Source organism: Rana temporaria, chromosome 1 (genome assembly GCF_905171775.1).
Source record: "Rana temporaria chromosome 1, aRanTem1.1, whole genome shotgun sequence".
Taxonomy (NCBI): Eukaryota; Metazoa; Chordata; class Amphibia; order Anura; family Ranidae; genus Rana; species Rana temporaria.
The window spans coordinates 212,424,836-212,450,091 of record NC_053489.1 but is presented as its reverse complement, the minus strand read 5'-3'; the positions used below and the strand labels follow the sequence as shown (position 1 = coordinate 212,450,091).

At 46.0% G+C, this 25,256-nt stretch overlaps 1 protein-coding gene across 5 annotated transcripts in view; it reads right to left on the bottom strand.

Annotated features, from left to right (window-relative positions):
* CABIN1 (calcineurin binding protein 1) overlaps positions 1 to 25,256 on the bottom strand; it is a 288,720-nt gene that overhangs the window by 198,285 nt on the left and 65,179 nt on the right. For all 5 annotated transcript variants that reach the window (XM_040349192.1, XM_040349212.1, XM_040349222.1 and 2 more), the window contains exons 20-24: positions 23,223 to 23,384; positions 18,001 to 18,207; positions 16,373 to 16,518; positions 15,722 to 15,980; positions 2,789 to 3,049 (exon numbers count right to left, since the gene is read on the bottom strand). In XM_040349192.1, coding sequence (XP_040205126.1) covers positions 2,789 to 3,049; positions 15,722 to 15,980; positions 16,373 to 16,518; positions 18,001 to 18,207; positions 23,223 to 23,384 — 1,035 coding nt within the window. The remainder of the gene's footprint in view (positions 1 to 2,788; positions 3,050 to 15,721; positions 15,981 to 16,372; positions 16,519 to 18,000; positions 18,208 to 23,222; positions 23,385 to 25,256) is intronic.

Genomic DNA, 25,256 nt, shown 5'->3' with positions numbered 1-25,256 from the left:
GAAAGGAGTCCATGCAATTTGCAAACAGCCATTACATTGTTTATTATTATGTCTATTGGCACAAAAATCCTAAACCCGTCTACCTTCTTTCGTATGCAAAACATTATTATATTTCAAATCCAAAGGGTTTTAAATTGTGATAAATACATGTTCCAAATGCCAGTCAATACCTTTTACATTACATTTTTAATTAAGAAAATTATGGTATTTCATAATGAATTTTATAGTGCTTTCCTCAGGCTGCTTTCACACTGGGGAGCGGGCGGCGGTAAAGCGGCGCTATTTTTAGCGGCGTGTTACCATCATTTTTGCGGAGGTATTTAGCCGTTTAGCCAATGGCAGAGAGAACCGAATATAGTGTTCTGGTGGGATGGCCGTCCCCCTGTAAGAACACAACAGCTCAGCGATGTAGATCGCCGGACCTCGCATGGTTAGTGCCGCGGCTCCCGACCAAAGCCATTAGTTTTTTCTTTCGTGCAACCCTGCAGTGTGTACCGGGCTTTACTGTAAAAGGATCTTGCTGCATGATCACTACAATCAGGCTAAATATAAAAGTATCATCTACCTACTTGTCTAGCTAAATGATCTCTGTAATCAGAACAGATATGCTCACAAACTGCAAATTAAAGTGGATGTAAACCCAAAATGTTTATTTATTTTTTTGATGTCACAATGTAGAGTATAAGATTTCCTAACATCTGTGCCCAGTCTTGCCACACAGAGTTAATCCAGCTCTGAGCAATCCTCTTATTGTTCAGTGAAATAAAACAGACTTACAGAGAAAAACCTTGGTCCGTTCCGCTCCCTTGCTGTCAGTGACAGGTTATTTACATATCTCATGCACTAGCCTGGAGACAGGCATTATTTTTTAATTCCCACCCCCACTCCTTTCTGAAGTCATGTGGTTACTTTTCTGGATTTTGACTGGATGTTAGTGATCATAGCAGAATTTAGTGTAAGGAATACACAAAAAATCAATGTTGACAAGGGGAATGTAGGAGGGTGGGGAGTCTACTGACATCACAACTCCACCCACAGAGCTCCAGACAACAGACCCACCCACAGAATCTGCAGTTTTTCAGTTCTTATAACAGACAGAGGGGAAACATTTGACAGGTAAGGATACATGCAGGAGACATGTAAATCCTTATAGACCAGCACTATGGCAGTAGTTTAGGATGAGAGTGGGTTTACATCCACTTTAAAGACAGAACTTTTTCTGGACACACTGAGCTGTATTATAAAACCGGAAGTATATATCTGCCTGCGAAAGAGCAGAGGTAATTCAGCAGCTGGGGTTCGTTTTTACTGCTTGAGGGATATTTTAGTCCTAGTGTGCTGATATTTTGGGAATATACAACCAGGTTGATTGCTATAAGCAAGTCCTTTTTTATCTTTAGGTTTCATACTTCAGTACCCAAAGGGAACATTGGAGTTCCAGTTCTAGAGGCTTGTTCATGTTATAGGGAACGTATCAAACATGCGGCCTGCCCTTGTGCCTCTTACAGCTAAACTTCTCCCCCACCTTGTCTCAGCAGTTAGCAGCAGACAGGACAACAGAACTCCTCCGCCAGATCCTGCGTTTCTACGTGCAGCCGCAGAGAGGCTTGTCTCAGCTCACCCACCCCCCTTCCATTTCAACAGTTGGCAGCAGAGTGGAGGACAGAACTCCCCCTACAGATCATGTGCCCCTCTATGCAGCTGCAGCACCCCCTTGTCTCCACCTCCCCGGTGTCAGTATTCAGCAGACTCTGACTCCAGCCCTCCTCCTCCAGACTCTGCGCTTTCTGATTCCCAGCTCCCCCCCAGCTTCTTCTTAACAGCAGCACAAGTTAAGGGGGGGTGTGGGGGCCTCTTAACTTCTGATGGTGGTAGGGGGGGGGGGGGGATGGTGTCATGACATCTGATGTAGGGGGTGAAGTGCTCTGGACATCTAGTCTTACAGATACAACTGGCCCCTTGATGGCAACCATCATGCTGATACGGCCCACCATGAAATTGAGTTCGACAACCCTGGAGATGTACTTTTGTAAAGGTAACAAGTTTTATAATGCTACACTAAAAACATGATATTTTATGGCATCTCCTGCCATTCAGGGAGAAACACTATTCTACACGTAAAAAAAATACGCTCCTAATACAGGTGATTACTGGGTTTTGTGCCACGTCTTAAATCGGCAATAGACGGATTAAAATGTGTCCGGTTCAGCACGAACCCGCCAAATTTCGATCTGTCAGTGGATAGGTTGGTTGCACTGAAGTCGATCCATGAATTGACTTTAATACAACCAGCCTGTTTTTTTCGCCTGATCACTGCCAGCTCTAGCCATCAGCAGTGATCATTGTATTCTGCCAGTGGGGAAGGCTCTCTGCGCTCCCCTCCAGCAGAACATGATAGTGCTGCGGGAGGGATTACATCATCAACATTGACTGTGCGACCCGTGGTTGAAGGAAAGAAAATTGCATAGTGTATTGCCTGCCTTATAAATGCTATGTGTAGATCCACTGAATAGCCCAGGGTTCCCATTGTTCAGCTGACCAGAGGAACGGACTTCATCAGCCCTGTGTGCTAAGAGTCAAGGTGACAAGAATGGCACTTTCATAGAACAGAGCTTTTGCTTCATCTCGGATCACCTGTAAGCCCGATATATCTGACTGTTCTTACCTGGTTTACAATCTCCGTCTGAATAGATCTGCAGCTAGATCTTGTAAAGGTGGTCTTAAGGAATAGCCCTGTGGTCTGAAGTAAGACCAATATTCTGGAAACATATAAAAAATAAAATGTTACCTCTAAAGCCTCCATGGCCAGCTCTGGAGGATTGTGATAGTGAATCTTCTTAGGATAATGAGCTGCTTCCTCATGCAGGTAATGAGCCGCCCGTTTGTAGTGTTGCAGATACAGCTCTGGAGCGGATTTCTGTTTCTCACAAATTTTGCCCAACATGTAATGAATCAACCACTCTTCCTCATCTCCATCTCCTTCACAACGAGAAGCAGACATAAAACATTGCTTGGCCGTCTCAAGCATGCTGTCTCTACGTTCTTTTAGCTACAAATGAATAGAAAATGATTAATTAAGCCATCATTCTATTGGCAATCAGAAGCAGCACAATTTATTGCATGTAATTACAGAAAGACTATTTCTGTCAACTGTATTTACTGCAAAGCACAGGTAATGTTAAAGCCTTTGTTAACCCAGAAAAAAAAAAATGCTCCTTTAACCACTTCAGCCCCAGACTATTTGGCTGCCAAAATGACCGGGCCACTTTTTTGTGATTCAGCACTGCGTCGCTTTAACGCATAATTGCACGATGCGACGTTGCTCTCAAACAAAATTGATGTCCTTTTTTCCCCACAAATAGAACTTTCTTTTGGTGGTATTTGATCACCTCTGTGATTTTTATTTTTTGCGCTATAAGACCCCTTTCACACTGAGGCCCCATAGCGTCGGCGGTAAAACGCCGCTATTTTTACCGCCGACGCTATGAGCGGATTTGCGGCGGATTACGCCCACTAGTGGGGTGCTTTTAACCCCCGCTAGCGGGCGAGAAAGGGTTAAACCCGCCCGCCAGCTGCTTTGTCCAATTTATTTCAATTGGCAGCAGCGGTGGAAGAGCGGTAAACACACTGCTCCAAAGATGCGGCTAGCAGGACTTTTTTTACTGTCCTGCTAGCGCAACGTTCCAGTGTTAAAGCCCTCGGGCTTTCACACAGGAGTCAATGGAGCAGCTGTTTGAGGGCGGATTGCAGGCCTCAGTGTGAAAGGGGTCTAAACAAAAATAGAGCAAACTTTTTAAAAAATATATATATATATTTTTTACTATAATGAATATCCCCTAAAAATACATACATTTATTTCCTCAGTTTAGGCCGATACGCATTTTGCATTCTACATATTTTTGGTAAAAAAAAAAAAAAAAAATTGCAATAAGCGATTATTGATTGGTTTGCGCAAAAGTTATAGCATCTAAAAAATAGGGGATAGTTTTATGCCATTTTTATTAATAACTTTTTTTTACTAGTAATGGCGGCGATCATCGATTTTTATCGTGACTGCGACATTATGATGGACATATTGAACACTTTTGATGCTATTTTGGGACTGTTCACATTTATACAGCGATCAGTGCTATAAAAATGCACTGGTTACTGTATAAATGTGACTAGCAGTGAGGGGGTTACCCACTAGGGTCCTAAGAAGGGGATAAGTGTCCTAGGGAGTGATTGTAACTGTTAGGCCTAGTACACACGACAGGATTTATCCGCGGATACGGTCCAACGGACCGTTTCCGCGGCGACGCGGTCATATAATGAATTCCACGCATGCGTCGAATCATTACGACGCATGCGGGGGAGCCATTCGGACGGATTGATCCGGTTAGTCTGTACAGACCAGCGGATCAATCCGTTGGGATGGATTCAAGCGGATAGATTTGAAAGCATGTCTTCAAATTTTTATCCGCTTAAAATCCATCCCAGGGGATAAAAATCCGCGGAAACAGATCCGCTGGGTTGTACACACCAGCGGATCTATCCGCTGGAACTGATCCGCAGATCAATTCCAGCGGATAGATCCTCTCGTGTGTACGGGGCCTTAGGGGGCGTGGCTACGAGTGACACGTCACTGATTGCTGCTCCCGATGAGAGGGAGCATACGATGAGTGTCAGTGTCACTAGGCAGAACGGGGAGATTCCTTGTTTACACTGGCCTCTCCCCGTTCTGCAGCTCTGTGACCCGATCGCGGGACACCAGCGGACATAGAGTCCGCGGGCATGGTCAAGGAGCTTGCGTCAGGGACCCGCACATGCACGCCCGCACTGGGGGGAAATTCAAAGTGACGTAAATATACGTCACTTTGCCCAGCCGTGCCATTCTGCCAACGTATATCGGCGTGAGACGGTCGTTAACCAGTTAAAGCACGTTTTATGATACAGAGCTTGTCCTGTGTCATTTGGCCCCCTGTAACACCTAAAAAAAACCGGATAAACCTGCCAGTTTCTCCCCACCCCTCTGTAAACTAACCACGGTGTATCATGACTGCTGAGACCCGACACCATGGTCAGTTTACGTGCCTCCGTCATCAGTAAGGATGAGCTCCAGCGTGTTCGCACAGTCCATGTGCAGAGCCTGCCAGGAAGTCGGCGTGGCGCTGCGCTAATCACAGGCAGGAAGACATTTCCCGATCTCTGCAGCCAAGCAACGGGAAATGTCTCCCTGCCTGTGATTAGCGCAGCGGGGTGCCGACTCCCTGGCGGGCTCTGCACATGAACTGTGCGAACACGCCGGAGATTATCCTTAGTCATCAGCAGCATGACATCTGCTCTCCTGTCTGCTCCTGTGTCCTCCTCCCCCCCTCCCCCTCTTTTGTGTGTGAGCGGTCCCTCCCCACTCCTGCTGCTCTCATAACACTAATCTTTATACACCATCAGCACTGCCTCATATTGCAGTGTCCCCCTCTGTGAATGATTTATAATTATAAATGCTGTAAATACCTAATTTAAGAGCCGAGATTGTGATCACGACCAGCCAGCTCTCGCCTTCCCTCCTCCCTTCCAGACTGACATCAGCAGAGGAATCTCAGCCCCGCCCCTGCATCTCTCAGAGGAAAAAGCTGACCAGTCATGTGATCGCAATCTCGGCAGTGAAATTAGGTATTTGCAGCATTTATTTTTATAAAGCACACACAGAGGGGAATACTACAATAGGTGGCAGTGCTGATGGTGTATACAGGTTAGAGTGGCTTAACAACCACTTTAACCAGTTAGCGATTGCACCCATATACCACTTTTCGACCAGAGAAAATTATTTTTCCTTTCTCATCCATTGAGGAACCGTCTTGAACCAACAGGATGTCAAAAAGCATACAAACAAGATTGGGTAGCCGTGACTCCACATGCAAAAGCAACGCATTTCAAATATTTTTCTTCAGGAGTACATGTGAATAAGATCTCGTGGACAGCAGTATAACTCGAAGGTTAAAGACTTTGGGGGTTATTTACGAAAGGCAAATCCACTTTGCACTACAAGTGCAAATTGCACTGACTGAAAGTGCACTTGGAAGTGCAGTTTCTGTAAATCTAAGGGGGAAGATCTGAAATATGGGGAAGCTCTTCTGATTTTATCATCCAATCATGTGCAAGCTAAAATGCTGTTTTTTATTGTCCTTGCATTTCCCCTCGGATCTACAGCGACTGCACTTCCAAGTGCACTTTGCCTTTGTAGTGCAAAGTGGATTTGCCTTTCGTAAATAACCTCCTTTGTGTTCCTCGATGAAAAATAAATATATTTTTTATAAACAATGATCTTAAACAAATAACAAAACAAAAAACTTAGAGGGGTTGTAAACCTCAGACATGAAAAAAGAACACAGAACATCCCCACTACAGTGTGTGTACTAGCCTGAATCCAAAGCACGGTGTGTGGAGCTACTTTCTCTGCTATCATCATAAATAACTTCTGACAGTTTTTCCCAAAACAACAGCGTCCCAGGAGATGGCCCGCACCCTCCAGCACACAGCAGGTGAGACATTGCCTTAGCACTGTATTTTTGTATGAGCTTGTAAGCATGTGTAGAGGGGAGTTTGGCCCTTTCCTCTAATCATCTGTCAGATAAAAGGGAACTCTATGTTCTGTAGTTTGTGTGATGTCAGATTCCCGCCCCTATTGTCAGAGCTGAGAAGAAAAAAACCTTTGATCTGGGTGTTTTAAGAACAATCTACAGAAGAAATGGCTGCAGATAAACAGGTACAACCTACGTAGGAAGATTTGTTTAACCTCGGTGTATTACCTGAGGCCAGCTACTTCATTGGGTATATGTAAGGGTCTACAAGCACTTTAACCACTTTAAATGCACTTTTTAAAATGTAATCAGTATTCAGAATTTAAAAAAATTGCGTTAAAAGGTATCAACTCTGTAATTAATCCCTTATATCATGATGACAACAAAATTATGATTCTGGGAAGTATCAAAAAGTTTAAATAATAAGGTTTACAAAAATAGAATTGAAACAATAAGAACAAATTGTATTTAAAAAGCAAAACAAAACAAACCGCATTTTATCTGTAAGGCCTCTTGCACACGATACTCCTGTTTGAGCCTCTACTTTTTCAGACGTGGCCATTTGCACACATTTATGCGCATTCGCACGTATTTATATACATGAGATGTAAATTACTGACCAAAAAGACCAAAAGAATAAACGGCGCTTGTTTATAGGCACATTGCAAAAAATGGGCTGTATAAAGCTCAGGAAAAAAAAAAAGAAGCTGTACTTGGCTTTTTCAAGCTGCAGTGTGCAAGAGACCTAAGGGTGCTTTAAAAAAAGGTCACCCTTTTGAGCTTCATATGAATTAAATAAATTGAGGAAATACATAGATGTTACATTGTATTTCTGAATAACAGACTCTGAACAGTGTTTTGGGAGTATGTATCATACCTCGGGTCTATGGTTAAAGTGCACCTGTGCCCAGACAAAGAACATCAAAGCAGTATTAGGCCAGGTTCACACTGGTACGACACGATAGTCATACCACTTTGGATCCGACTTTGCCCTGCGACTTGAAGTCCGACTTCAATAAACAGGGATCCAACTTTGATCCCCGACAATACCAGCCACTGTGTCTGGTATGAATCTTTAGGGGGAACTCCACGGCAATATCTTTTAAAAAAAACAGCATGGGTTCCCCCTCCAAGAGCATCCCAGCCCCTTCGGTCTGGTATGGATTTTAGGGGGAACCCATACACCGAAAAAGACGCAAGGGTCCCCCCAAAATCCATACCAGTCCCTTATCCGAGCACGCCGCCCGGCAGGTCAGGAAAGGGGGTGGGGACAAGCCAGCCCTGAACCGTACCAGGCCGAGTGCCCTCAACATGGGGGTGGGTGCTTTGGGGCACCCCTCCCCACCTCAAAGCACCTTGCCCCCATGTTGATGAGGACAAGGGCCTCTTCCCGACAACCCTGGCCGTTGGTTGTTGGGGTCTGCAGGCGGGGGGCTTATCGGAATCTGGAAGCCCCCTTTAACAAGGGGGGCCCCAGATCCCTGCCCACCACCCTATGTGAATGAGTAGGGGTACATTGTACCCCTACCTATTCACCTGAAAAAAAGAGTGTCAAAAATAATAGGATTTTTGTACTCACCGTAAAATCCATTTCTCTGAGTTCATAGATGGACACAGCATCCTTTGACAGTAGGGTTATATCCGCTTCCCTTTAGGAGAGTTTAGGCAGAAAAAAAGCACTTTGAGTGTTAACAACACATTCCTCAGTGCAGCTCCTCCCAGGGGGCGTGGCCCCCCGGGTATAACCCACACCCTGCTCTAGTAGCCTCAGTTCTTAACAAGCAGTACAAACTACAAACAAAGGAGTGGGTGCTGTGTCTGTCTATGAACTCAGAGAAATGGATTTTACGGTGAGTACAAAAATCTTATTTTCTCTTCCGTTCATTGACGGACAAAGCATCCTTTGACAGTAGGGACGTCCCCAAGCAGTGTCAAAAAATTTCGAGGGGTGGGAAAATAACACAGCAAACCAGGTTACACCCCAAACAAAACCGGAGTTGCTCAATGGAGAAACTCCAACCACAAACTGCCGCCTGTAACACCTGCGGCCGAAGGAGGCATCAGAAGATGCACTCACATCCACCTTGTAAAACTTTGAAAAAGTGTGGATCGACGACCAGGTCGCTGCCTTACACCCCTGTAACACAGAGGCATGATGCCGGAAAGCCCAAGAGGCCCCGATCGCCCTGGTCGAATGCGCCGTAACCCGAAAGGGGGGCGCACGCCCCTTCAGGGCATAGGCCTGAAGCACAATCCGTCGTATCCACCTAGAAATGGTGGCTGACGAGACTGCCAGGCCCTCTTGTAGGACCAGCCAGCGACACGAACAGTGAGTCCAACTTCCGGAACGGAATCGTAGCAGATAAGTACACTCGTAGGGCCCGAACCACATCCAGAGGATGTAAAGTGGCCTCCTCCTGGCAATTCGGCCGAGGACATAAGGATGGAAGAACAATGTCCACATTAATGTGAAAAGCCGAAACGTCCTTGGGGAGAAAAGACGGCTGCGGCCACAGCACCACCTCATCCTTATGGATGACCAAGTAGGGAGCTTTGCAAGACAAGACCGCCAGTTCAGACAGACACTCGTCAGATCAAGGTAATTGCTACCAGAAAAAAATCACCTTTTGTGACAGTCAACAAAAAACCTCCCGAATGTCCTCAAAGGGAGCATCCTGAAGCACCGAAAGGACTAAATTCAAGTCCCATGGGGGTAGTGGAGGGCGCACCGGAGGGGCCACATGCCAGACCCCCTGACCAAACGTACGCACCAAGGAGTGTGACGCCAAGGGTCGCTGAAAGTAAACAGCCAGAGTAGAAACCTGACTCCTAACCGTACATAAGGCGAGAGCCTGATCCACTCCCTGCTGTAAAAACAGCAGAATCCTGTACACCACGTATGTACGAGGGTGCCATTTCATCTCCTCACACACAGAGATGTAGGCCTTCCACTTATGATGGTAAATCCTACGTGAGGTAGACTTCAGTGCAGGCAGCACGGTAGAGATCACCGAGCCCAATAGGCCTCTGTCCTCCAGCCCCTGGCTCTCAACAGCCACGCCGCTAAAGCCAGTGGCTATAAAACAGGGTGGAAGATCGGACCCTGTAACAGAAGATCATCTCTCAGGGGAAGACGCTAGGGGGCGTCTGCCACCAGACACACCCGGTCCGCGTACCAGGAGCGACGCGGCCAATCTGGGCCAATCAGGAGTGATAGAATCCCTTCGGCTTCCACTCTACGCAGCAGGCGAGGAAGAAGCTTCAGAGGAGGGAAGGTGTAAATTAGGTGATAGTGACCCAAGGCACCACCGACGCGTCTGACGTGTCTGCCCACGGGTCCTTAAACCTGGCCACTAACCGTAGCACCTTCCGACACTAGAGGGTCCACGTCCGGAGTGCCCCACTTTTGGCACAGACCCTGAAACACCTGCGTGTGGAGAGACCTCTCTCCTTGGTCCAGTGTCGTGCGACTTAGGAAGTCGGCTCGCCAATTCCGTACTCCTGGAATGTACACAGCCGATAGAGTCGGAACGGACCTTTCGGCCCATCGAAGGATGAGCACGACGTCCATTGCTGCAGCCGAACTCCGTGTGCCTCCCTGATGATAGACGCACGCCACAGACGTGGCGCGGTCGGACAGGATCCTGACTGGTCGGCCCTGCAGATCCAGGGACCACCTGGCAAGGCACAGCTTGATTGCTCGGAGCTCCAGATATTGATCGGTAGTCGGGACTCCTCCCGAGTCCAACGCCCCTGGGCTGACTGGGTGCCCCAACCCCCCCCCCCCCAACCGGAGAGGCTGGCATCCGTTGTGACCACTGTCCAGTGGCACGGCAGAAAAGCACCGGTCCGAAGCACCGGAGACGCCAGCCACTACACCAGGGGAAGCCTGACCAGTTGACTCAATTGAATCTGGTAATCCAGAGATGACGGGAGCTTGTCCCAACGCGACAGCAGTACCCACTGTAGCACCCAGGCGTGGAATTGGGCATACGGAACCGCCTCGAAGAGACCACCAGCAGACCCAGAACCCTCATGCAGAATCGCAGAGATGACCAATTCTGGGTCGACAACTGCTGCACTGCAGATTGCAGCATCTGAAGTTTCTCCGTTAGGAGAAAAAAAAACTCTCGCCTCGGCGGAATCCAGGACTAGTCCCAGGTATTCCAGTCCCTGAGACGGAATCAACACTGACTTCTGGGCAATACAGAAGCCAGCCGAACTCTTGGAGAGTCTGACACGTGATAGACACGTCCTCTACAAATTTTGATTCCGAAGAAGCTCGTAGAAGAATGTCGTCCAGATATCCCACGATAACAAACCCCCGCCGTCACAGAAAACCGAAAACCCATGGTGCCAACACCAAGCCGAAAGGGAGGGCCACAATTGAAAATGGTCCTCCCCGACCACAAAGCACAGAAACTCTGGTGCTTTGAACATATGGGAAAATACACATGCATGACATCCAAGGACGCCCCTGATGGAGTGCCGCTATTACAGAGCGAATCGTCCTGAATTTTTGCATCGTGATAAAAACAAAGGAGAGCCTTGAGGCCCAGGAATGGACAGACCCTGTCCTCCTTGGTGACTACAAACAGATCGGAGAAAAACCCCTGAGCCTGTTCCATCGAGGGAACTGGCACAAGCACTCCCCCGACCAGAAGATCCTGGACAGCCCCTGACAGAACCAACCGGCGAACCCGAGGAAGCCAGAGGATGGAGGGAAAAAACCTGTTTGGTAGACAAGAGAGAAACTCTACCTCGTTCCCCCGAGGAAACTACGTACACTAGGGAACTAACCCCAACGGTCGGAGAGGAGAGACCTCCACGAGCCGCGAATCCGCCGAGCCAGCCCCCCACCCGAGATGTGAGCGGAGGCAAACCTCCATGCGGAAGCAGGCTTGTCCGCAGGCTTGTTGGGCTTGCGGTACCAGGGGCGCCTATGTCCTCAGTGGACGTCTCAGCCCCCTAAAAATGGTTTACTGCCGCACTTGGCGGGTGAAAACAAAACAACATGGGGAATAGTAAATGAGGGCCCTTGCCTACAGCGAGGCACCTACCCTTCCCAGATTGCAGGAGCAAAGTGCTCACACCGCCCGTGGCAACTTTTATGATGACATTCAGGGACACCCCAAAAAGACATACACCCTTCACAGGGTAATTCCACCAGGGACTACTGAAAAGTCCGTCCGCAGACCAACCCCTAGCCATACAAGGCAGGGCAGAAACACCGCGTAGGCGGAGGCCCTGGAGAGCAAGGGGAGCATATCCAGGGTCGACACACAGACAAATATCCGACCTAGTACCAACTGGTCGGCAGGTCCACGCAGGACACAGAAGGATTCTGCGCCTCCAGCTCCCCGTCCGGTAAATGTCTGCGACACCCGAGTCCCGGCCAAAACCGGTCTCACCACCGGGCCCCCCCCCCCCGCTGTGAATATGGAGCGACCACAGCCACAGCTCCCCTATCAGCGGGGTCCTTAAAGGCGGGAACCCCTTCCACAGGTAATGTGGCAGCCTTGTTCCAAAACAAGCTTGTAACTCCCCACATTCCTCCAACACTCCCATCCTGACCAAAACGCCTCAAGGATTGCCATCACAGCATCCCTGGAGGCCGCAGGAATAGGGACACTAAGGGTTAACATCCCCTAGTACTGGCAGGCTCCACAGGACATCCCCCCAGCCGCCACAGAGATCAGGGAAACCCCCCCCCCCCAGAGGACTCACTGTCCGACCAGACCGCCGCTGCCGAGAGCCAAAAACGCTGCCTGTGCCGCGCCATTCATAGGAAAATGTGCAAGAGCCGTACGCGCCACCATCCTAGGCACAAGAGCTGTATCAAGATGGCCGCCGACTTGTCTACGGGCTCAGAGAAAATGGCCGCCGCAAATACAACTGCGCCATATAACACCGCCGTCCACGGCAAAATGGCGCCCGAAAACTGCGTGTTTTTTTTAGAAAACGTACCGCAAGTCCCAGTGACACACGCAATACATAGGCCCACAGGACCCCCCCCCCCCCCCCCCGCACACATGGCAGCACAGATAACACAGCACCCACAGCAGTTGCAGCCCCCAGGTCAGACTGAGCCCCCCAAGCGGGCCCCCCACCTCACAGCCATCACTCAGAAACTGGGAAGGAGGGAGAGGAAAAAAGGGAGAGAGGAAAGCAGGGCAAACCCCCAGTCGACCTCCCCAGGGGAAAATTCCAGCCAGACCACTTACCTGAGCAAGGGGCCACTACTTACCCGTCCTGCGACCACCGGCTGGAGGTATCCCAGACAGATCCAACGTCCGCATAAAACGGCATGGCTGTTGGCCAGACACACTGTGACAAAGCCATAAAGGCCGGTCATATGTGTGCCCTAGAACAAGATGTTCCCCGGCCGCCCCAAAGCTGAGCTAAGGGGCGGCACACGCTCGATGGCCGAACATGGGGGGACTACAAGAGTCAAGACCCAGCCTGTCACCCAGTCGGCTGTTGATAGAAGAATTACAGGATTCAAAAATGCAGGAACAAAATAATAAAAAGCGAGAAAAATCGCAAGAAAAAAAATCTCCAGAGTACAGGACTCCAGAAGTGCCTGACCTCTCCTGTCGTTAGGCAGGAAAAAACTGAGGCTACTAGAGCAGGGTGTGGGTTATAGCCGGGGGGCCACGCCCCCTGGGAGGAGCTGCACTGAGAAATGTGTTGTTAACACTTAAAGTGCTTTTTTTCTGCCTAAACTCTCCTAAAGGGAAGCGGATATAACCCTACTGTCAAAGGATGCTGTGTCCGACTATGAACGGAAGAGAAAAAATGCAGTACACAGGTTTTTAAAGTAATTTATTAAGCAGCACAGGTGTCTCTCCCGACTTCTTCTCCCCTCTGGTTCTTCTCCGCTCTCTCTCCTGCCAGGTCTCCTCCGCTGTCATCTTTTGCTCGCTCTTCTCCACTGTCTTCTCCCTCTGTTCTTCTTCCGATGTTGACTTGACGCTCTCTCCCGGTCTAATGCCGGGTGCACGGTGTGTTACTACTTATATTGGCATGGGGCGGGGTCACCGTGTGACATGATTCGGAGGCCCCACCCCTTATGACATCATTGACCAGGACATAATGGGCGGTGATATCATAAGAAGTGGGGCCTCCGGGTGACAACCCCCCGTGACCCTGCCCCATGCCAATATAAGTAGTGGCACACCGCGCACCCGGCTTTAGAGCAAGAGAGAGCGTTGAGTCAACATCGGAAGATAAACACAGGGAGAAGACATCGGAGAAGAGAGAGGAGAAGAAAGTGGAGGAGACCCGGCAGAATACAGCAGACAGAGGGAGAAGAACGTGAGAGAGAGCGGAGAAGAACGTGAGAGGGGAGAAGACATCGGCGGAGGAGGCAGAAGAGCCGGAGAGGGGAGAAGAAGTCGGGAGAGACACCGGAGCTGCTTAATAAATTACATTACTGCGTTTTATTTTTGACACTTTTTTTTTTCAGGTGAATGGGTAGGGGTACAATGTACCCCATACTCATTCACATAGGGTGGAGGGCCGTGATCTGGGGGCCCCCTTGTTAAAGGGGGCTTACAGATTCCAATAAGCCCCCCCACCTGCAGACCCCGACAACCAACGGCCAGGGTTGTCGGGAAGAGGCCCTTGCCCTCATTAACATGGGGACAATGTGCTTTGGGGTGGGCCCAAAAAGCACCCACCCCCCATGTTGAGGGCATGCGGCCTGGTATGGTTTAGGAGGGGGGGGGGACGATCGCTCGTCCCTACCCCCTCTCCCGATCTGCGTCCTCGGATAAGGGTCTGGTATGGATTTTGGGGGGTCCCCCACCCCTTTTTTTTTTTATAAATTTGGCGTGGAGTTCCCCTTCAAGATCATTGGAGCACACGTCGCATGCCAAAGTCGGATCAGTCAAGACGGCGATCCGACTGCAGTCATTTTCAATGGTCTGAAGTCGGATTAAAGACAGACCAAAGTAGTGCAGGAAGCATTTTCAAAGTCGGACCAGTTAAGACGGCTCCAATAGGGAAACATTGATTTTCACACGTCATGCGACATGAGCTCCCAATGTCGAAGCGTTAGTCATCCTAGTGTGAACCCAGCCTTAACATTTTTTAGCTTAAAGGGGTTGTAAAGGAATTTTTTTTTTTCATAATAAGCATCCTTTACCCGCAGACATTCCTCTTTTCACTTCCTCATTGTTCGTTTTTGCTCAGAAGTTGCTCTATTTCTTCTCTGTTCTGTTCACTTCCTGCTTGTCTGATTTCACTGACCACCGTGATGGGAGGCTTTACTGCGGTGGTCAGTAACGTGCTCACCCCCTCCTGGGAACTACATCTGTGTGGCAGGACGCTACATGTTAGAGACTTCAAGGAGGTGTGAATTACTGGGCGTGCCGCAATTCATACTGGGAAATGTAGTTCTTACATGAACAAACGATGAAAACCAGGAAGTGAATGAGAGAACAGAAACTAGAATGCCGGAGGTGATATAGATGAAGGAATTTAATAGGTATTTACTCGTTTTTTAACAGAATCATTACACTATTCTGTTTGTCTACCTTGCAGACATTAATTTTAGGCAATTTTTTTTCCTTTAGTGACCCTTTAAGCTTGGGTTCACACTTGTACGACAAATGCTCAGACATTGGGATTTTTCTGTTGTCATTATGATTTAAAAAGTGTAAACACAGTTGACTGATAATAAATGGCTTCAGCCAAACACTAACCATGAGTGAAAGAAACGTTTTTTTATCATTCATATTCTCTGAAAAATGGCCAAGAAATCATAAATTCTGCCAGGGTATGTAAACTTATGAGCACAACTGTACATGTATATTTGTATGTACTTTAGAGTATATAACCTTATGAGATTGCACTAGATTGTATGTTTATTTATGGTAATCAATTGATATCAGTCCACTAGAGACATCTAGTGGTCACTTATGATATTGCACCAAAATGTACTTATGTTGGTTTATGGTTTCACATAGTATTAGGGTGCGCGGCTTATCACTACTTTCATGCATTAAAGGTTTCACCCTTACAACAAAAGGCCCCTATAATTTAATAAAATTTTATTAAAATTAGTTTTTCTTGTGAATAAATAATACTAATGTAGGCATCGCTACGATAATAAATGGTAGGGAGTACAAGTCTTATAACACGATGAAGCGTCTTACCTGCGCCACCACCTCTGGAGGGAACTCTTTGATCAACTGTTTGAGCTGACGGGAAGCAAAAGAATGCAGAGTATAGGACATCGTGCCATACTCAATCCACAAGGACAGATTTGATTTGTCAATTTCCAGAGCTCGCTTAAAGCAGTTTAACACAGCAGTGGCATGTTTCCATATGAAGCCACTCTTCATATCATTAGAATTTAGTTTGTCCTGGATACGGCTTGCTCTTGCTAGGGCCATGCCAGCCCAGGAATCAAATCTGTGAGCATAGTGAAAGAAAAGGATGGATGGAGGAAATATTAAAAGGCCAACTCGAAAAAACAAAAAAAGTGACAAGGAAACAACAGGGATTGGAACTCCATTCACATTAGTGCAACTACAATGGAGCATGATTTTGAGTGTTACATTCATGCAACTTTACACTCTCTTGCATTCAAGTCGCAAGAAAGTCACATCGAAGTAGTGCAGGAACCTTTTCAAAGTCACTAAGACTGAGTCACCTAGATTAAAACGCTGCCATGAAAATCACGTTATGTGTCCAAAGTCGCATGACATGTCACACTAGTGTGAATGGAGCCTAAGCATTTCTGGGTGCTTAACACACAAACAATCAGACAAGATGATTAAAACAGTAATGATATGTAGACACACCTGTTAGGACAGATGCAGATATCATGCATGTAGAATTTAATGGCTTTGGATTGCTCCTTATTTTTAAAATGATAATCAGCAAGAAGGTAATATATTTCATTCAGTATTTCAGGGGAATCATCTGCACCTTCTGGAAGAGCTGGCACCTAAAAGAAATGACACATGCTAGTAAAAGGATTACTATGAAAAAAGTGAATGTAAATCCATTAGTAATGAAATAAGCAAGGCTGCCATGATGTGCTTATTTTTGCGTTGTCATGAGAAAAAAAAAAAAAGGTAGGAGCACTTTTCTATCACGGAAATTTTTTATTTTCACACAAATGTTAAAAGTTGCATTTTTGTATTAGATAAAACTTTAACCACTTGCTGCCCAAGCCAATTCTGACACTTCTCACATGTAAAAATCAGATTTTTTTAACTAAACAATTACTTTTAACCCCCAAACTGTATATATTTTCGGAAAGCAAAGGACCTTGGAAAAAAAAATAAAAAATAGTTTTTCACAATATTTTATGTCACACGATATTTGCGTTTTTTTGAATGCAATTTTTGCGGGAAAATTGCACTTTAATGAAATTTAGTGAACACAAATATAATACCCAATTATTTGACAAAATATAAAATATGATGTTATGCCACGTAAATAGTTACCCAACATGTCACACTTTAAAGGATAAGTTCATTTTAAAAAATAAATAAATGCAATTTTTTCCGCAACTAAAAAAAAAAAAAAAAAAAATTGTGCATTTATTTGGAGCCGATTACCCCCATTACGCCAGTGATCAGCTGGGGTGTGGGGGTAATCGGGCAGCGGCTGCAGCATTAGGAACATGTTACATGTTCCACCCTAAAAATGGTTAGAATACGTAGCATATTCCCAAAAGTGGACTTATCCTATAAAATTGCGCATACCCATGGAATGATGATAAACTATGGTAATTCTAAATCTCCATAGGCGACGCTTGAAAAGCCTGTACAGGTTACAAGTTTAGAATTACACAGGAGGTCTAGTGCTAGAATTATTACTCTTATTACACGTTTGTGGCAATACCTCACATTTGTGGTGCGATCACCATTTACATACAGTATGTGCCCGGGACCTACATATGCATTTGTGCATGAGCACGGAGAAACAGGGCCGTTTTACTTTTGTATTATTCATTTTGTTTTGACACTGACTCTTAAATTTTTTTTAATCAACTTTACTGCTATTAGAAGAGATAAACAGCATGGGTCGTGATAGGTCCTCTTTACCGAGGGATCTGGAGACCCCAGGTTTCTCCTCTGCCCTCAAAAGCATCTGATCAAACAGATCGGTTTAATCAGATGCTTTACAAGCCAGTAAAGGCTTAACAACCAACCGAAACTGGAAGTGGCAAAATCCTTGCACTTCCGTTTTCATATACCATTGTGATGATCGGAGGAATGGAAGTTCCTCCATCTTTATGGTATGCCTCCCTGACTGCCAGTTTCAGCCTTGGGCTTCCTTGATGGAATGGGAGAGTTGGGGAAGGTGGCAGGAGGCAGCGGGAGGGGGGCGGTGGACCACCCTGCACCACATGTAAAAGATCCGGCGGTTGTATGGTGTAATTAGGACACAAACATAACAAGAAATTAAGTTTCCATACCTTGTTACTTGTGCCATCAATGTAAGTAGAGACAATGTCCATGCTCAATTTAGGCTTATCAGTTGAAGGTACAATTGTGGCCATCTTCTTTAGCAAATTTGCTAGGTCAGCAGAGACTGTACTGGTTTTGTAGCTATCAAATTCAGGTAGAGTCTTTGGTTTGAAGTACTCGAACAAAATAAGTGCATCTTCCCAGAGCAGCTCCACCTACAGGAAAAGAGAGTTACACAGGTACCAAGCTAAAAGATTTATTAGGCATCCACAACTGAGGCTAAATATGACTAAAACACTATATTTTTCTATTAAGAACAAATGACATGTTTGCAGATAGTCCTAAGGTGTTCCCATGCTCCTTAAAGGGTCACTAAAGGTAGCTGAAATGACTGTTTACAGAGTATAGAGACATAATAGTTAACTGATTCCTTTTAAAAATAGATAAAAACCAATCATATAATGTACCTACAGTTTAGTTTCGTTTTTGCTGTTGTTTCCTGGTTCTCTGATGTACAGAGCCAGAGAACCAATAGAGGGCAGTGATGCTTTGTCTAAAACCCCTCAGCACCAATCCAGTTTCGTTTTATAAACCGTAATCACACCTCCTTGATTAGTCACCACAGTGAGAAATCTCCCAGTACTGTGGTGATCACAACCAGGAAGTGTCCAGAACAGAGAGGAATTACAGCAACATCAAAGCAAAAACGAACAATGGGGACATGAAACCAGGACTGCAGTAAGGTAAAGGAAGCTATTTAGCTAAAAAAAAAAAATTTCCTTTAGTGACCCTTTAAGTACAAAAAAAAAAAAAAATGAAAACAGTGATCACTGTAAAAATGTGAGTTTTTGATTACCTGTAAAATCCCTTATCCGAGCACGCAGAGTTTCACACGAGCAGATGACAGTGGAGGAGACACGGCAGGAGAGAGAGCGGAGAAGAACCCGGAGAGGGGAGAAGACATCAGCGGAGGAGGCAGAAGAGCCAGAGGGGAGAAGAAGTCGGGAGAGACACCGGAGCTGCTTAATAAATTACTTTAAAAACCTGTGTACTGAATTTTATTTTTGACCCTCTGGTCAATGATGTCATAAGGGGTGGGGTCTCCCAATGATGTCACACGGTGACCCCGCCCCATGCCAATATATAAGTAGTGGCACACCGTGCACCCGACATTAGAGCGGGAGAGAGCTTCAAGTCAACATCGAAAGAAGAACAGAGGGAGAAGACAGTGGGGAAGAGCGAGCAAAAAAACAGATGACAGTGGAGGAGACCCGGCAGGAGAGAGAGCGGAGAAGAACCGGAGAGGGGAGAAGACATCAGTGGAGGAGGCAGAAGAGTCGGAGAGGGGAGAATAAGTCAGGAGAGACACCGGAGCTGCTTAATAAATTACTTTAAAAACCAGTATACTGCATTTTATTTTTTGACACTTTTTTTCAGGTGAATGGGTAGGGGTACAATGTACCCCTACTCATTCACATAGGGTGGTGGGCAGGGAACTGGGGCCCCCCTTGTTAAAGGGGGCTTCCAGATTCTGATAAGCCCCCCGCCTGCAGTCCCCAACAACCAACGGCCAGGGTTGTCGGGAAGAGGCCCTTGTCCTCATCAACATGCCCCAAAACACCCACCCCCATGTTGAGGGCATGCGGCCTGGTATAATTCAGGGCTGGCTTGTCCCCACCCCCTTTCCTGACCTGCCAGGCTGCATGCTCGGATAAGGGTCCGGAGTTTTTGATAAGCTGTAAAATCCTTGTCTTGGAGTACATCATGGAACACAGTGTCTCCAGAATTCTTACAGCAGAAATAACAGCAGTCTACAAAGGTAGTGTCCTCAGTGGTTCCAATATCCACCTGGTAAAACTTTGTAAATGTATGAACCAAAGACCAGGTAGTGGTCTTACAAGCTTGAGCTACTGAAGCTTGATGATGAATACCCCACAGGAGGCTCCTACATGCCTGGTAGAATGAGCTGTCAATGAAAAAGGTGGTAAATTACCTTTCAAAACACAAGTCAGAGAAATAAGCGGATGAATCCAATGAGAAAGTGTAGACTGAGTAGCTACGTGATCCTTCCTTGGGTCCTCAGGAAGCACAAAGAGGAAATCCGATTGCTAAATTGCAGCAGTTGACTTCAGGTAAGTACTGAGAGCACAAACCAAACACAGTGTGAAGAATCTTGTTCCTCGGAGTCTGAGACTTAGGACAAAAACGAAAGCATTACAATATCCTGGTTGAGCTAAAAATCCAAAACCACCTTAAGTAAAAAGGACAGCTGAAAACTGACCTTGTCCCAGTGAAGCACCAGGAACAGTTTCTTGCAGGAAAGGGCAGTCAATTCCAAAACACGAGCCAAAGAAATGGCAACCAGAGAAAAAAAAAACTTCCAAGTTAACAGAACTAAAGGAAGATCCATGATGGGTTCAAACAGAGATTGTTGTAAGACAGCAAGTACCAAAATGAGATCCCACAGAGTCAACAGCATCCTGACCAGGGAGCAATACACATCGGACAAAGGCACACACTAAAGGACATAAAGCAATCAGCCTCTGTATCAGGGACTTTCTGTAAGATGGCCAACTCAGATATGCACATGTTGTTGCTCCCAAAAATGTGCCCAGGCATGTGCATGCTCGCAGGAATGCAGTGGCTATGAGCACCGTACACAGGAGCAGGTCCACAGCCAATGTTGGTTCCAGATGGCATATTTAAAGGATATTTTAATCCCGTATCAGTGCTGACTGGTCTTCAGTTGTATCCTGTGCCTTGATCGTGCTCTGTGAATATTTCCCCAAACTGACCCAGCTTGCCTCGGACCTGATCTTGGGTTCTGCCTGTATTGCTGCTTACAATTCCCCCGACCTTGGTTACATCCATGATTCTGCCTCGGCTCAGGATTCTGTACCTCGCTGCAGAACTTGCTCCTGCTTCTGATTTGGCTCCTCACTATCACAGAGTGCCTGCACTGACTGCACTTAGCATCGGCTGCAGTGCTTCATGGGGAGCATTAGTGGACTGTCTCCCAAATCTACAGTACAACCCAAGTTCCCCTTTAACCTCTGCTGGTTTCTTCTTGCCGTTCTTCTATTCCTGACCAGATGTTCTACTGGATCTTCCGCAACTCCAGTCCAGGGTTTTGCCATCAACATCTACCAACACTCTTGTTTCTCCTGTCCCTTGGCACCATCTCACTTCCAGAAGTGCTTGGGATGCAGGTATAAAGAGAGGCCAACCTTATCATTTCACTCTCCTAGCAAGTAGGTGACACTCTGGGAGAAAAAAAAAAAAGAGACAAGGCCAAAATCTGACTGTCGATTGTACTTAAGGCCAGTCACACAGCAGCTCCCACTTGGAGGTAGGCCAAAATACAATCCAAGACAAAGATGAAAACTTCTATCCTCACACCAAGCAATATAAGATTTCCAATTCCTGTGGTAAATCTTTCAAGAAGTCACCTTTCTAGCCTTCAGAAGGGCAGGGACAACAAAATCAGAGATTCCCCTGTCTCACATGACTGGCTTCCAATGGCCATGCCATTAAAGCAAGTGACTGTAAAGAAGGGTCAACGACTGGGCCTTGATTGTCATGACTTTGACACGACAATCCAGAAGGACCCAAGGACTTTCCAATGACATGTTCACAATATTGGGAAAGCACATTCTTCTAGGCCAACCAGAATCATAGGAATTCCACCAAAATCCTGCAAAGCAGACGAGGTAGAAGTTGCAATGGTGGAAAGGTATAAATTAGAGTGTCACCAGAGCAGCCACCGCAAAAACACCCGAGGGTCCCTGGTCCTAAAGACAAACCTGTCCAGTTTAGCATTGAACTTGTATGCCAGAAAGTCCACATCCAGAGTGCCCCACTGTTGACAGAGTTCCTTGAACACCTCTTGTTGAAGGGTCCACTCTCCTGAAGACAATTGTTATTGGCTATGGAAATCTGCAACAGATGCTGTGGGCAGCAATCTCCGACATACAACATACCCAGATACTCTACAGGACTGTGATCTTCCTGGAAGGAAGTATATTCCCAGAAAGCCCCGCTGTGATGGGCGAAGTTTGGGCCAAATCCCTGCCCCTGTCTAGTGTCTCCACTGTTTCTGGGGCACAATCCTCCTCTTCCTTTTACCATGGAATGAATCGTCTGCAGCCATTTCTAGACTGTGAGATTAGTTCTCATGAGTTCCCATTAGCCCCAAATGTCTCTCTTCTCCCCCTTTGAAGGAAAATCCTCTGGAGAATGAAGAAGAGGAAGAAGAGAAGGTGGAAGCCATTGTGGATCAGGAATCCCCAGTAGATTAGTCTTCCGTCTCTGACACAGAAGACAGCAGTGGGCTTCCCGGTGGATAGGCTGCATTAATCAAAAGTTTCAGCTACCTGAAGGCTGCTGTAGGATTGTGCAAAGCCCTTAAGGTCTGGGTGAAGTAGATACTCATTTCATTTTGGCAGCTTTTAGAAGATATTCTGAGTGCCCTTAGCTTCTTACTAGATGCCTTGGAGGATTCTACAACCCCAATACCAAAAAAGATTGGACGCTGTGTAAAATCTACAAAAAACAGAATGCAATGATTTGAATATCTCATAAACCCATATTTTATTCACAATAGAAAACATACCAAATGTTTAAACTCACAAAATGTACAATTTAACCACTTGCCGACCAGCCGCTGTCATTATACTGTGGTAGGTCGGCTCCGCAAATTTTCGTAGGTGTACATCAGCTCCTTTAAGATCCATAGCCATCAGGCACGTGCCGGCTGCACAGCGGGGGACCCGGTGCGCGTGGCCGGTGGCTGCGATGTCCTCCGGCCACTTGCGATCGCAGGAAAGAGAGCCAGAACGGGGATCCGTTAATGTAAACAGGACAGAGAGATCGGCTGCTCCTAGTGATTAGTAACAGCGATCTCTCTCCTCCAGTCAGTCCCATCCCTCCACAGTTAGAAACAGACCAGAAGAATTGAAGTTGTTTTAAAGGCAAAATGGTGGTCACACCAAATACTGATTTGATTTGGATTTCTCTTCTACTTTTGGAAAGTGATAAAAAACTATTAACACTTCTATTTCTGAAACATTCTTAATTTACCGCATTTTTACACACTTGCCTAAAATGTTTGCACAGTACTGTATCTTAGCTCATCAATGACTCAATATGTAAAATTCCAGTATGACTGTTGACAGCACTCTAAAAAAATTACTACTGTATATCACAGAAATACCCTTCAATAAACAGTCACCTGCTGAACTGAATGATCCTCCAGATATCGAGCCTTGCTCTTCTTGCTTGGATAGCCATATAAACAGTAGAAACACTGCTCCAGAGCCGTCTCTAGTTCCTCTTTGAATGGATGGGCATCTTCATTGATGGACGCAGCCAGTTCTTTCAGAAGAACACGTAACTGAGCAGGTTGAAAGAAATTATAAGGTGCATAAAAACTACTATAACACAAACCAATTATTCCAAACAAAGCCAAAAGGTGCATTGTATTAGCATGTTAAAGGGGATTTCCATGTACAGAAAGAAGGAAAACCTGTAGTTTAATTGAAATTGAGTCTAATGCTGGAAGACGAAGGACTGCAGAGTATAACTAAAGGCAAAACTTTTTTTTTTAGTTTTGGATAGATTGGAGAGGGATTATATCTCTCCAATCTATCCAAAATGAAAACGTTTTTTTTTTTACTGTCTGTGCCCCCCCCCCGTAAAGGAGATTTATCCTCTCTATTTGTCCTGTTTACTATTATCATTAAAAGTGAAAGTAAAATGAAATAGCAACTTTTGGGTTCTCCCCTGAAAAAGTAATATAGAGGGGAAATCTTCCAAAAGGAACACTAGTTCTGGTGACCTGGGGGGCCCCAAGGAATTCCTTTAATTTTCAAGGATTTCCTCTCACTTCCTGTTTGACTATGGGACAGGAAGTGAAGGGAAATCTCCACAATGGGACACAGATGGCAAAAAAAATAATCTGATTGTCCACTCTTTGTTTATCAACAGGGAATGTTTTAACCATTTTTGAGGGTCTCTTTGTGCCCAAAGGGGCCTGGCAAGATGGTGGAGAAGAAAGAATTACAATGCTGAAGCTTTTTCACATGGTAGTAGAGAGCTTATTTACATTAGTAAACATTGCTAAGCCTGAAGCTTCGACTTCAGGTGTAAAAAAGTGTGGGGGAGAAAAATCTACTGCAGCCTCCTCAAATACTGCTTCTTTATCCCTGATATTCCCTTCTGTGACTGCCTTGTCTAGGGCAGGCATATTGAAACCCGACTCAAATAGAGTCAGCTGTATTATTGCCATTAGTTGTCATAGGTATTGTGACATAGATTAAGAAGATTCTGCTTTTGTCAAGTAGGCCGCTGGCATGCCTGAGATAGAGCTAGAATCAGATATAAACAGGTGTTATAAACCGGTTCCTGCTCTGGTACAAGGGAAGCATTGTCACTCTGAGGTTGAGTGCTATGCTGGCTTTTATCAGAACAAATGCTCGCCTGAGGTTTAGCCATGGCTCCCTTTCACCTGGTTTCTGCCATAGCTACGGGTCAGGTATTCTCCTGTGGGGTACAGAATATAGGGCAAGTTTGTCTGAAAAGGAGTACGTCTGAAAAGGGTGTACACTGTCTTGCAACAAATCCTTGTGGTGAAAGGGAGGGAGGAAGTACCTTATAAGGACCCTAGGCTGAAGTGGCAGTAAAGTGTGCGACTTTGTTGTGATGTCACACCTGGTTATTCACCTGAGACTGAGCTCTAAGTATTTTTAATTTTTAGTGCAAAGTATGAAAAGTTTACACAGTAAAGTGAATACATTCCAAAAATAGCCCTGTAATGGAGATACAAGGGGATCCTGTGCTAAAAGCTGAACTGCATATAAAGTCCAGGTATCACCCAAAAGGGTTCTGGCTTCCATAGCGATGGACCACGGCCTTGGACCTGTAAAGCACCATGTAGCTGACTACAAAGTGTTGCACTAAGTGCCAATATGAGCGCTCGTGCAGGATCCAGTGCCCAAAGCAACAGTACAGGCTGTCCTCACAGCATGGGGTCTGGGTACAGTTTCAAAGGTTTTACTGATGTTGCGCTAATCCGGATACACTACTTTTATGGTATTAAAATGCAGTAAAAAAGATAACTAAAGAGTTACAGAACCCCATGTTAAAATGATAAAATAAGGGAAGAACTTGCTCAGGAACAGGAAGCCACAGAATTTTTTTTTCTTTATGGACAGCATGGATTTTGTATTCTTCCTCCGATTCACTGGAAAAAAAAATAGTTGAGGGA